This window comes from Aedes albopictus, chromosome 1, assembly GCF_035046485.1.
Source record: "Aedes albopictus strain Foshan chromosome 1, AalbF5, whole genome shotgun sequence".
Lineage (NCBI taxonomy): Eukaryota > Metazoa > Arthropoda > Insecta > Diptera > Culicidae > Aedes > Aedes albopictus.
In genome coordinates, this window is record NC_085136.1 from 111,325,573 (window position 1) to 111,339,660 (window position 14,088).

The 14,088-nt window shown below is 40.5% G+C and overlaps 1 protein-coding gene across 2 annotated transcripts; it reads right to left on the reverse strand.

The window, feature by feature from the left end:
• Positions 1–1,482: 1,482 nt before the first annotated feature.
• LOC109397575 (trimeric intracellular cation channel type 1B.1) lies at positions 1,483–14,082 on the reverse strand. Of its 2 annotated transcripts, none has more exons than XM_062845198.1 (4): positions 13,930–14,082; positions 2,796–3,234; positions 2,562–2,728; positions 1,483–2,491 (listed from the first exon to the last, which is right to left on the reverse strand). In XM_062845198.1, the coding sequence occupies exons 2-4, from the start codon at positions 3,177–3,179 to the stop codon at positions 2,215–2,217; spliced, it is 828 nt and encodes a 275-aa protein (XP_062701182.1). In that variant the 5' UTR covers positions 3,180–3,234; positions 13,930–14,082; the 3' UTR covers positions 1,483–2,214. The 2 variants fall into 2 exon arrangements, with proteins under 2 accessions (XP_062701182.1, XP_062701183.1); XM_062845199.1 differs by lacking the exon at positions 13,930–14,082 and adding an exon at positions 13,074–13,226.
• Positions 14,083–14,088: the final 6 nt, after the last annotated feature.

Below are 14,088 nucleotides of genomic sequence, written 5' to 3' on the forward strand. Positions count from 1 at the left end.
GCTAAATGGCATGGTTAAATCGGCAATTGTGCCATATAGTAGTTGGATTCTTTGCGTGCAATCTTCAATCAGAAATCTTTAAAACATCATTTCGTAAAAAATACCGTTTCTCGAGAATGGCTTGACGGATCTTCGTGAAGTTTTGTTGGTAGTTGCACAACCCCTAAATCTCCGTGGTCAATCTTTTCCTTTTTTGATATCGTGCATTTAGCCGAAATGGCGATCGAAAAACCTCGGAATTTTTCGATTTTTCAAATTTTCAAATCAACGCCCCTCCCCTCTCCCAAGAGGGGGAGGGTAAAAACTTCAGATTTATGAGTTTCTAGTCGGGAGCAATCAGAAAAAGTGAAATTTGGAGCTGGGCAAGAAAAAATTCGAACCGTGTTATTACATACAGTCAGATCACCCTTTTTAAGTACCTGTACTGTGACTCCTTGCATCCAGTCGGCCAGAAATGCCACAAGTTGCAGAATAGTGGATGTAGCATTGTGTTTCTCCTGCTCTGATGAAACTTCTGTGTTGACACAGACGCATCATGCTGAGATACTGGTGGCTTGACCGGCACTGGAAAAAGGTTTTCAAAGTGCTCGAACCAGCGTTTCAGCTAGTCAGTCGAGTCTGTTAATAACTGCCCAAACGTGTCTTTCACGAGCATTGTAGCATTCATCTTAGTCCCCCTACAACGGCGTGAGACATCTTAGAGTAGAGGAATTTCGACGGTATTTGCGGCATTTCACCTTCGTCTGCTAGGGAGTCCGGCCACGCTCTTTTGTCCGGTCTACTACTCTCTCGAGAGCCGAATAGCACTGACAGGCAACGGCTTTGGCTCCTCATGTTTTTGCTCGCTCTATAGCGGCCTTGGCGTTCCTTCGCTCCTCTATTTGCCTGAGGTTGATTGATTGATTTGTCTTTATTAACCCTTCAGCGCGCGAGCTGTTGCAAAAAGTACAACACTACCAAAAAACCTCGCTCGTCGTATATGGCGCGAACGCGGTGCAGTTTCGGTTGCTTGATGGCGCGCGTCCTGAAAGGTTAAAGAGACTTTCAGCCCTTGGCTGGTTCGTCTCTATTTTTCCTCCAGGTGTCAATTGTGATCTGCTTTTTCTGAGATTGTAGCTCACCCAAATTATACTCGCCAGTGGCAATGAAGTCGTTCTTGATGGCGCTCCATTGATCGTCTACGCTCCCACCTTCCGGAATACCCGCAAAACGGTTCTCCAGCTCCTCGACGAAGGACTTTTTCACCGCAGCATCTTCCAGTCGACGTGTGTTGAACAGGCGCCTGATTTTATTTTCCTGTCGGTGGATCCTAGCACAAATTTCTGAAGCCGACCTTTTGATAAAGTGGTGGGAACTTATGAGGACCAGATCTATGTTGGATGCTTCTTCCAGGTTGTCGACTCACCATTTTGTAGTCAACTATACGAATCATTTCGGTATTCAGATACTATTACACAGTAGTATAAATAAAATAGAAAACAATTTGATCGAATCATCTGTATATATTTTCCCAACTTCAATTTGCAATGTTTGTAAAATGAATGTTTTTTTTTCGTCTTATGCTACGCTCAAACTTCAGTTTCTTGTCAAATTTCATGAATTAGGATCATGCTTTTTCCTAATAATAAATCACTGGTACAATAATTTCTATAGTCTGAGCATAACATTATCGTCGTCGTACTTAATACTAGAAGCATACTCTCCTTCGAAAGTCTGATGAATGGCTTGGTTTTCTTTTTTCTGTACGTATGTATGGCTGGCTATTGATATCATTAGAATCATTTCACCGAAGAACAAAAGGACAACCCGATCTCACCCACTGCTATCGAGTCGTGCTTTTAATTGTGTCGTTTCAATAGATTGTTCACAAACTGCATTGATAGTTGGGTTCGCTGTAAAATATGAGAACAGTAGTTAAAAGTTGCCTAAAGTCCTGTCGCTTCCGCAAGTCGTTTTTCTCATCGAACTAATTTGTTAAGGGGGTACAATTTGGTTTTATTGACTAGAATGCCTCAATCTAGCTATTAATGATGTTTCGCGTCCTTACACCTAAACGTTCTTATTGCATGTGTCGACGATCTTGCACCGATCTGTGTACAAAACTTAAAAGCAAAAATCGCAGAAATAACATAAATCTAAAAAATATGTAAAATAATCGTCTTGAGCTGGTGCTGATGATCCACCGCCAGGGTAGATCCGCACGCGCGGTCCACCCTAGTTGGACTTTTTGGCGTCCTTGGACTCCTCCTTGGCCTGTCCGCGGCCGAGGATCTTGGCCAAACTGTCCCAGATGCCGCCGAAGAACAGCGCGCAGCTCAGGTTTTCAAATGGCACGAATGGGTCGTGAATGCCCAACAGAATGGACGACAGCTTGAAGTAAACCAAGAAGATGACAATACCGAAGTAGACGAGGGCGTGCGGGGCCGAGATCAGGTCAGTCTTCTTGTCCAACACAAAGATGATGGAGGCAATCAGCGAGGCCTTGGTGTAGCTGGAAATGGGAGGAAAGTGAAGAAACCTTGTTACAAACCTAGAATGTTAACACGGAATGGGACACTTACAAGCTTGGCTGCAAGAATTCCATGGCAGTCGGGGTCCAGACACCACGGATCAATCGTTCCAGCAGCTTGGTGAAACCAGCTCCGTTACCCTTCAGGGTACCGATGATGATCATGATGATAAAGGCGTTAGGGTACAGCTTGGCAGCATGGGTCACACCATCGTGAATCTACAGAAGAATATTCGTTTCGAATAATTGAACTGTTGAATCTACAGAATCAAATCACACCACAAACCTTCTTTGCTCGGTAGATTTCCTTCATTGCGCTGGCGACCAACTTCACGGGCAGGAACTTGGCAACCTTGTAACCGATGTCGAACGGAGTGTAGAAAACAATGTACCAGCAAGCAGTGGCCACGAGCAACTGCGGGGTGTTCTTCAACGGGGCCAGGATGGGTTCGCCCAGCAATCCGTTGGCGACCATTCCACCGGCGAAAACGACCAACATGGTCGACAGCCAGCACGCCAGAGGGTGCTTCCGGGAGAAGGCTTGCGCTCCGGCCCCAAGATCTTCCTTGACCGACAGGGCACACAGCAGGCTGTGGGCGATGTCAAAGTACGGGAACATCTTGAGCTTTATCACCTGGTTGGCGATATCGAGGAATGCTTCCGGATCCATGGTTGCGGTGTCTTAGCACGGTTGCCGATCGAGTTCGAATTCACAAGCAACTAGTCTGGAAGGATGGAAACATTCATTGAAATGCGTTAAAAAAGATCCAGTGGTAACTAAAGTGCCCACGCCATTTGGCGAACAAAAAAGTCACAATTAAGAATTTTGAGTAGGGACCAGCCATTGGACCGCAAATCACGATAGTCTTGCTACACTAGAAGTCGGGAATCGAATCCAGATATTCTCAACATGGTTCGGTGCGAGCTGCGCGATTATAGTCTTGACTCTGTCATTAATTTTTTTACATCTCTGGTCTGATCATCATTCACTGTCTAAAGTACTCTCCACGACTCAAGCCAGGCATTCCACCGGAGATTTCTCCAGGAATTCCTCCAAGGTTTCCTTCAGGAATTTATCCAGAAATTTTCTAGGAATTCCTCCAGGTATTCTTCAAGGAATTTCTTCAGTTCCCACCAGTTATACTTATAGGAATTCCTCCAATCTCTATGATTTCTCCTGGAGTTCCACTCAGGATTTCTTCCAGGCATTCCATAATTCCTCCAAGATTTCCTCTAGCCATTCGACCTGGATTTCATCCACGAATTCCTCAAGCGACTCCTCCAGAAATTTCTCCTAGAATTTCTCTAGGAATTCCTCCAGGATTTTTTTTAGGAAATCCTCGAAATTACTCCAGAAATTGTCTCATGAATTCCTCTAGGGTTTACTCCATGAAATTTTCCAGGAACTGCTTCGGGAATTCCTCCTGAGATTTTCCAGTAATTCACCCAGGATTATTTCCTTCAGCAATTTCTCCAAGAATTTCTACTGGGGTTTCTCCAGGGATTCCTACAGGAATCCTCCAAAAATTCAGCCAAGTATTCTTCCAGTCATTTCTCCAGGAATTCCTCCAGAAATTGCTCCAGGCTTTCCTCTCGAGACTTCTTCAAAAGAAGGAAGAAGAAATTTTGGAAATCCTTCCATCATCTTTTCCAGGGATGCATCAAAGAATTTCTCCAGGGATGCCTCCAGGAATATTAGCAGATATTTTTTATTCACTTCAAGGATTTCAAGAGGATTTCTTCCAGCGATTTGTAATGGAATTCTTTCAGATAATTTTACAGGGATGCACGCAGGAGTCAGGAGATTCTCCAAGAAGTCATCCAGGAATTCTTTCACAGTTTTCTCCCAAGAAATCCTTAAGAAACTCATCCACAAATTTGTTCAGGAATCCATCCATGAATTCTTACAGTAATACCCATGCAGCAGCTGCATAGGAATTCTTGCAGAATTTCGTCCTGCATTTTTTTTTCAGGAGTACATCCTAACGTCTTTACTTTCTAAAAGAAATCCTTCAAGAGGTTATCCATGGATATCTTCAGGAACTTCTCTAGAGATTCAAGGAGTTTTTCTAGAGATGTTTTGATGGTGTTCCATTAGAAATTCCTCTAGTGATTCTTCCCCGAATTTCTCAAGAGATTCCTTCTGAAAATCCCCCGAGTATACTTCGAAGGTTTCCTCGTACGATTATTTTAGGACTTATCCTAGGATTTCTTCAAGAATTCCACCTGGGATTTCCATCCCAAATTTCTCCAAAAAGTTGCCTTAATTTTTTTCCAGAGATTCTTTCAGGAATCCCTCCAGCAGTTTCTACAGGAATTTACTCAGGGATTTTGTCAGGAATTCTTACAGCAATTTCTCCAGGGATTCTTTCAAACATTGTTCTTTCCATAAGATTCTTCAGAAAGACTCTTTCGTAATAGGACAGATAGGTGAAGTACTAGATTGTAGTAATGAGCTGAATTTTAGTATGGTGAGAAGGTCAATTCTCCGTTTCTGCAATGAAATGGTGCAAAAAGCGTGGGTTTCATGATTCCTTGCCTAATAGGACAGATAGGTGAAGTACTAGATTTGTAGTAATGAGCTGAATTTTAGTATGGTGAGAAGGTCAATTCTCCGTTTCTGCAATGAAATGGTGCAAAAAGCGTGGGTATTATAATTCCTTGCCTAAGTTGATGCTGTTTGAGCAAAACTTTGGGCAACAGTGTTGTTGTTTTCTCCATTTCTTGCAACATAAACAACAAAGTTATCCAAAGTTTTGCTCAAACAGCATCAAATTAGGCAAGGAATCATAATACCCACGCTTTTTGCACCATTTCATTGCAGAAACGGAGAATTGACCTTCTCACCATACAAAAATTCAGCTCATTACTACAAATCTAGTACTACACCGAACGTGCCCCATAGGAAGCAATCAGTGAAGTACTAGATTGAAAGTAGTGAGCTGGATTTTTGTATGGTGAGATGATCAGTTCTCCATTTCTGCAATGAAATAGTGCAAACAGCATGGGTTATATGGATTCTTGCCTAATTTAATGATGTTTGAGCAAAAGTTTGGGTAACTGTGTTGTTGAAATTGCAATAAATAACTAATACAACTACACAGTTACCCAAACTTTTGCTCAAATAGCATCAAATTAGTCAAGAAATCATATAACCCATGCTGTTTGTACCATCTCATTACAGAAATGGAGAACTGATCATCTCACCATACAAAAATCCAGCTCACTACTTTCAATCTAGTACTTCACTGATTGCTTCCTATTAGATGCTGTTTGAGCAAAACTTTGGGTAACCGTGTTGTTGTTTTCTCCATTTCTTGCAACATAAACAACATAGTTATCCGAAGTTTTGCTCAAACAGCATCAATTTAGGCAAAGAATCATAATACCCACGCTTTTTGCACCATTTCATTGCAGAAACGGAGAATTGACCTGCTCCCATACAAAAATTCAGCTCATTACTACAAATCTAGTACTACACCGAACGTGCCCCATTCTCCCAGAAATTCCTCTAAGGCATCAGGAATTCTCCTAGTATTTTTTTATTGAATTCCTCGATAAATTTCTTTTTCAATTATATTCTAGCGATTCGTCCAGATTTTTTCCATTTTTTTCCAATTTATTTAAAAGTTCTCCGGGAATATCTCCAAGAGAATTCCTTCAGGGATTCCATTCAGGATTTCCTCCAGTGATAGTTTCAAGCCTTTAGCAAGAATACCTCAAAGAATTCTTTCAAGAATCCATCCGGGAATACGTCAATTGACATTGGATTACGCTCTGAGATGAGTATATGCAGTATATGAGCTTATAAAACTGTCTTTAGAGAAATTCCGGCACGGATGTACTCGGAACAACACAATTTAATTTTTATTAAGGACTGTATCGATAGTTTTGAATACACCTGCAAATTGCTGTATATTTACACATGTTTCATATATTTTGTAAAATAAATTCAATTACATTGTTTATTGACCATCAGAAGAGCCCATAATATCAAAATTTTGTTCTTGTTTGTTCGGGCTCGTTTGGAAGTTGACCATCAATGTTAACTTCTTTTCCCGATCAGTCTAGATAGCTGTGTAGTGTCGGTAGCGGTTGTCTCAATTGGCTAAGAACAACACTACGGATCGCCTGATCCCAGTGGTAAGAGTCCACTAAACAGGTGACCCCTAATTCATGGTGTTATGCGGCTTTATGCTTACCGTGCCAATGAATGAATGGTAAGGGAGGTCTGATAAAAACCTAACCACAAACGGAGCCTGTGGAGAATTAGGGCGTCCATCACAGTATTACGCCATTACTGCGCTAACCGGAGCAATGGTGCAGTGGATCTTTTGTTTCTCCGAGATAATCAGTTGCCCTTCTTAAGTCTCAAGTTTGAGGCTAAATAAAGGCGGGATTATTCAAATGTTATAAATGCTGTGATTGTGATGAGTGTAATCCTGTCTAGTTTGGGTAGTGGCTACGGCTAGGAAACCTCAGATCAATTTGCAGTGTAAAAAGCGTGTGTAGCCTAAGTGGCTCTGTTTTAAAAAGTTCATTTTCGTAGGGTAACTTCTGTATAGGTTATCTTGTGAACCCAGTTTTGCATCTTTCATTATAAATTAATTGTCGCGCCTCCAGCATGCTATATTTTAGAATAACGGTAACAGTATGTTTCAACCTTTCCTTAAGTTCGTCTAATCAGCCTTTGTCAATCAAGTAATTAGGATGTGATCAAGCATATTCAGGCGTCAAATTCTTCCAAAATAGTTTCAAACGAGTTTAAACACCGGGTGTCCAAAATATATTCTGAAGAGGGTCCAAAATATATTGGGGTGTCCAAAACAGTGAAAACTTAAGCTTCAAAAATCAGTTATTTTCATCAAATTTTCAGCCAGAAATGACCTTGTGGGTATTTTTAACGGACAGTGGAGACTTTTACGAACATGCTAACATCATCATTATGTGTAAATACCCTCTGAATCTGTTTGATTTTGAATTAAATTCAAACCAATGTCCTCTAGGGGTCCAAAATTCAACCGTTATTCTAGAGGGTTAAGAATGCCTTCAAACAAGCTCTTGTTTTCAGCATGCTTTCGCTGATACAGGTATTCTTCGATATAACGTACCCTCGATATAGCATACCCTCGATATAACGAATTCGATATAACGTACATTTTGCTTCGATATAACGTACAACATGAAAACTTTTAGTTTTTTCCCAGGAATAACTTTCAGACAAACTACGAAATCACTCAAATCAATGTTTTGTTGCAGCATTAGCCTTTTTACCCAAAATTAGCGCAATTTGGGGAAAAATTTAGTGTACGTTATATCGAAGCGAAATGTACGTTATATCGAAGCACAAAAAATGAATTGAGTTTTTCATGACAACTCATGTTTTTCATTATTGGTTTTTGTGAATTCCACTGAAATCATTAATTAGGATCAATAGGACAGATCGGTGAAGTACTAGATTTGTAGTAATGAGCTGAATTTTAGTATGGTGAGAAGGTCAATTCTCCGTTTCTACATAGAAATGGTGCAAAAAGCGTGGGTATTATGATTCCTTGCCTAATTTGATGCTGTTTGAGCAAAACTCTGGGCAACAGTGTTGTTGTTTTCTCCATTTCTTGCAACATAAACAACATAGTTATCCAATGTTTTGCTCAAACAGCATCAAATTAGGCAAGGAATCATAAACCCCACGCTTTTTGCACCATTTCTATGCAGAAACGGAGAATTGACCTTCTCACCATACAAAAATTCAGCTCATTACTACAAATCTAGTACTACACCGAACGTGCCCCATTTCACGTCGAATGCATCAACACTAGCATAACAAATATTAAATTTTTCTCTGCTTCGATATAACGTACACTTCGATATAAAGTACAAAGAGAAAATTTTTTTGTACGTTATATCGAAGAATACCTGTATTTGGCATTATTGCTACGATGATTATATCATCTGAAGTAGCTCAAACATTAATTTGAGATGCTTCAGTTTGATGGAATATTTGGGTAATACAGTTCATGGATAACTTAACATAGAATTGCACCTAACCCAACTCTGCATGAGCAGAATTTGTCATGAGTTGACTGATTGGCATGTGTCGGATGAGGAGTCATCATTGGTCCGCAAGACGTATTCCTGAATGGGACTCTGATCTGTTCAAGTTCAAAATATAAACCAGTCTTTTGTATAGCTACAAATCTCCAGCCTCGAGGATTGTAGCTTAGGGCAGTTCAGATTTTAAACATGTTCGCAATTCAAAGCTCCCATATGATAATTACAATCCTTGGTGCAAAACTAGAGTCCTGTTAAATTTTCAGCCATTTTGATGGTGATTTAATGGTGGCCCAAGAGTAAAATAGGTTTGTATGGGAATTGCTATGGAGAATTTTCAAAAAAAAATTCTCCACGTTGTAGAGCGTTCACACATGGATAAAGTCATAGGGTCAAAGCCAAATTGAATTCTTCAGATCTCAATGATGAATGTTGCCGAAGACCGAAACTTATTTCGACAATCGGCAAAAAAGATATTAAACAAATTCTCACTCGCATGCGCATCTTCTTACACGATGTCCTGCAAGATGTGCAAGAAGCTAACACGCATACTATGATTGCGTGTCAAGCGTGTCGGTCGAGCTGTGATCTTCTGTTCAAGCATGCATGGATGAATATTGATTAATAACTTTTGACTCGTGAGTCGAAATGACTTGCGGTCTTCGGCAACATTCATCATTGAGATTTGAAGAATTCAATTTGGCTTTGACCTTATGACTTTATTCATGTGTGGATGCTCTACATCGTGGTGAACTTTTTTTGAAATTTCTCCATAGTAATTCCCATACAAACCTATTTTGCTTTTGGGCCACCATTAAATGACCACCGAAATGGCTGAAAATTTGACAGGACTCTAGTTTTGCACCAAAGATTGTAATGAACATATGGGAGCTTTGAGTTTTTAACATTTTTGAAGTCTGAACTGCCCTATTGTAGCTATAGAATCGATTTAATGGGCACAAAAAGTTCTGGTTACTTCAAATCTCCAGGAGCAAATGGTGTATTGTCCTATGTTTCTCCAAAGAGATTTGAGTATTTCAAATTCAAACATGTTTTGAATTCTTGTATTTTTCTATTGGATATTTTCATGGCGTGAAATTACTCCATAGTTTAATCCCGAAAGGGACGCACCCTTTTGTATAAAAAAAGGAATGAGTTCCAGATTTATCTGGTTACTTCGTTCTTTCTGAAATGCTTGAAACGCGATGTCGATTATCACATATGTGATGTTCGTCTGGCTAACATGCCTGTTCATGTGAACTCACTTGCCTCCCAATTTGGGATGTCCACAGTAACTCTTATACACAAAGTTGTATACGGTTTCAAGAAAACACTCGCTCACACGTAGTTTTTGCTTGGGCGATTTCTTGAATATTGAGGATGCTTTCGATGACGTGCCTTTCAATGTCATATGGAAAGTCGCATAACGTCACAAGCTACCTCCAATGAGCTATAGGCTCTCTTGATTTATCTTTATTATAGAGACTTTCAGTCCTTGGCTGGTTAGTTTTTTTAAAGGCTCTCTTTACGCTTATGCGTTTTACAGTGTCCTTTTCAGGGCACTGATTAAACCCGTTGTGGTGTGGGCTATGAGCTCTCGTTACGCTTATACGTTCATTCCCTCTTCTAGGGCACCCCTTCCTATTTCATCACCTTTCCCTTTCCTAATCCTATTCCATCCCTCAGGTAAATGATGAAAAAGGCTAATATGTATGGCGATGGCAAAAATGTCCCAAATGGAGGATAACGTGCCTCTGGAATCGTCCTTCTGATACCTGATAGTGTTTGATCGCTTTGACGTTTGCCAGCGTACACGTTGCTGAATGATGCAAACGAAAATTACAGGCGATTTGTGTAGTAGTATGCGTGTTATGTCGTTTTCGTTTTTGCAGTGGTGCTACACCGGTGCAACACTTTTGCACCGAAAATGTTCGTTTACACCGGTGTAGCACTTTTTCTGCACCGCTCAAGATAGTGCAGCCCTAAAAAATTCGAGAGTGTAGCAGGTGCGCACCGTGTCCACCAATCAGCGTTTGCAAAGCTGTCAATATTTTTGTTTTTATTCACGCACATCAACGCAACTGCACCGAAAATGTTCGTTTTTTCAGTGAAAAATGTAGCACGAAGCGGTGTAGCACCGCCGCAAAAACGAAAACGACATTAGATAAACGTAAAATCGAAATCCATCATGGCCGACAGTATCTCGCGCGGTTCTACCAACAGGTGACAGTGTGCTCATGAAAAAGACACCGTGCAAAAGTTTTTGATGAATTGCCTCTAAGATTTACGTCTGTTTGTCTGTGGTAAAATCTCAATTTTTGGCCAGAATTGCAAATATTATTTCTTTTTTCCACATGCATCGGATCGCTTCTCCAACACATCCACATTAGCGGTTGTAGGACAATTTTGACCCACTTTCAAGAAAAATACGAAAAAGTGTGTTTACCCTTGTAAAATCCCATACAAACTTCAATCGCGATGTGCAAAATGTAGGCTAACCCAATCATGCCCAAATTTTGCACAGTTGTTTGGGATCTTAAAGACCTACTTGATATGATGCCGAATGAACAACTCCACATGTTAAGGCATAGTTGTGTACGGCTGTAGACAATAACCCACACTGTACGCTTGCAGTTTACAACTATGCGGGCAATAACATACAGTTTTTAGATTGAGCAAACCAAATTTAATGATGCTGAATCTGGATAAGTTTTTGAAATTCTTACAACTGATATAGGGTACTGGTTCCCTACACACTCAATCCTGAATTGCCTGTTCAGCACTTTTTTGACGAAAATAGAACAGCAGAACTATTTCGGTAGCTTCGGTAATCGATTTTACTGAGGCTCAGTACACCAACTGTCAAAACCGGGTGCAAAAGGTAAACAATGCAGAATAGCTGTATTCAGCTGTTCTATTTTCGTCAAAAATTTACCGAATACGGCATTCCAAATTAAGTGTGTAATTAAGCATGTGGCTCTTGTTTTCATGCTACGAAAAACAAAGGATTGAAACGCTGTTTGTTTTGTTTCTTATTTTCATATTTTTGTTATAAGTGAGCACGCATGAAAACGAAAAGAACGGAATCAATCGGTGCCGTAAGCACTTGTTTTCGAATAGGATGAACACATTCCATTTCTTTAGAAACTTGATAGATACATATAGAGCGGTCTTTTTCTACTCAGAGTATAAGGGAGTAGAAGAGAGTAGAGTTCATACATCGATTCCAAAACCGTATTTTAGATCGTCTGATTCTTATAATATTTCCCCAGAACCTAACCACTACACGCATTTTGACTATTGTTTTCAAAGCAAACGGCATTTTTGACAAATGTTTCGTCATCAATTCATTAGATTTGAGATAATTAAGCTACAATCAAGCAATTTGTTTTGAAAATTTACAGTGAAAATATAGGGTGCTCATTATGCCCCGCCTACCCCTATATGTATATACATAAATTTTTACTCAATGTTTAGTTCAATATGTTTTGAAGGCAGTCTTTCTTGGAGTTGTTTATTACATACTGGAAAAACTTGTAATTAGAAGGCACGAAATGTTGCTAATTGATAAATTGAGAGATGAAATTTGTGGAAAAAATCGCGTTCTGGTGGGATTCGAACCCACGACTCCGTATTCGCTAGACCGGCGCTTTAACCAACTAAGCCACAGAACAGGTAATGGTTCTGCGGAATAGAAAGCCAAACTGACTCCGAAGCCGCACCGTGAACACTCCTATTTCACAAACTCATCTCTCTTTTCGGCTTAGATGCCAATCCACAACACACTCCTGTTTGTGCCCACTAACGACAAGTGCGAGCGAGTTATTTATATGAAGCCGAGACTTACTCTCGCACTCCGCATACCTAGCCACCAGGCAGTTTGTTTTGCTGGTGTCTAATTAGTATGCGTCGAGAGTTTGTGAAATAGGAGTGTTCACGGTGCGGCTTCGGAGTCAGTTTGGCTTTCTATTCCGCAGAACCATTACCTGTTCTGTGGCTTAGTTGGTTAAAGCGCCGGTCTAGCGAATACGGAGTCGTGGGTTCGAATCCCACCAGAACGCGATTTTTTCCACAAATTTCATCTCTCAATATGTCAATTAGCAACATTTCGTGCCTTCTAATTACAAGTTTTTCCAGTATGTTTAAGACATACCAGCAAACCTGGTAAAATGCCAGAAAATGGGCAATATGTATTATTGTTTATTACACTCCTAGAAAAACAGATATTTCTATCTAAAATCGCAACTCATTGGCATGAAAATTATCATGAAGTCATCAAAATCACATAATTGATTAACTTCAGAAGGTATCCCGGTTGATACAGTATAATAGCAATTTCGGCGGTTCAAAGACGTTGGTCCCATAGTGATCAACTTTACCCCGCTGATCAACTTCCCTAAACAGTCATGAGTCATAGGCCGAAGAACACTTTTGAAACCCGAAATATTGTATGTAAATTATATGTTCAAGACAAGCACCACTGGATCTAAACATGATTTGAAACCTTACTCACGTTTTCAATAGCATGAGTCTTAATGATTCGTAGATTTCTATGCTCCTGATCTTGATTGTAGTAAAGTTGAAAAATCACTTTTCATTTGTCCTATGTGTAATCTCGAAATTTTCGAGTGAATTTCAAATTCAGGCCTAAGATATTTCACCTCAATATTGTTTGAAATGGAACATCTAGGATGAACTTGCATTTCAAAACTTTTACTGAACTACAACTTAGTGATGATTTTTTTTTTTTTTTTAGCAAAATCTTTCTCTACGTCTTGGCTATATGACTCCTTCATATATCAATATGTAGGAAACCGTCCAGATGAATACAGAGAATTTTTATCAATCATTTAGCATAAATGTATTGCAAACAACTGAACGCCACTCAACGCGATGAAAATACATGTCCCACGACTACGTAACGCGAGCAACACATTATTTCTTCATTAGCATTCTATTTTCACTTCACCATTCGGGAAACAAAAAAAACGATCAGTCCGTCGAGCGGTAACTCTTTTTTCACAAACCCACGCTTCCGCTGGCTATGATCCTCTAAGTACACACACGCACACAGACCTGGCCGTGAAAACCGTTCACCTCACACTTGACTTTCGCGAGGACGATCTCACCACTGGGAATTCTTTTCACCCTCGCCACACTCTAAGCATGCACAACTTTCTTCTCCCAAGGGGTCGTAGAAACGAGGCAAATCGATTTCGCACTTATGATTCGTTGATTTGCCGTTCAATACTTGTCCAGATCTTCACTGCACGCCACGCACAACCACAAGCACTAATAGCACGTTTGCCTCCCCCAGGACGGTCTAAACTTATCCTGCTAGAGAGCACAGCGGATCACACCGTCATTACCGTAGCACACGTCCACACAGGTCGAGCTCCAGGGGCTAAAAGAGTCGGTCCGCACTCGTGACGAGTTCACGCACGATCCCCTGATCCCCAGCAGACGCAGACCACCGGATCGTCACACGCGTATCCGCGTCTGCCTGCGCCTGAGTGCAACTTTCTAAC

Bases quoted from the DNA above. Each gene is read 5' to 3' on its own strand.
- LOC109397575 (XM_062845198.1), bottom strand. From the start codon at position 3,179: ATGGATCCGGAAGCATTCCTCGATATCGCCAACCAGGTGATAAAGCTC. The intron at 2,729-2,795 runs GTTTGTGGTGTG...ATTCTTCTGTAG, and splicing joins AAATCTACCGAGCAAAGAAG to ATTCACGATGGTGTGACCCA. The intron at 2,492-2,561 runs GTAAGTGTCCCA...TCCCATTTCCAG, and splicing joins GAATTCTTGCAGCCAAGCTT to CTACACCAAGGCCTCGCTGA.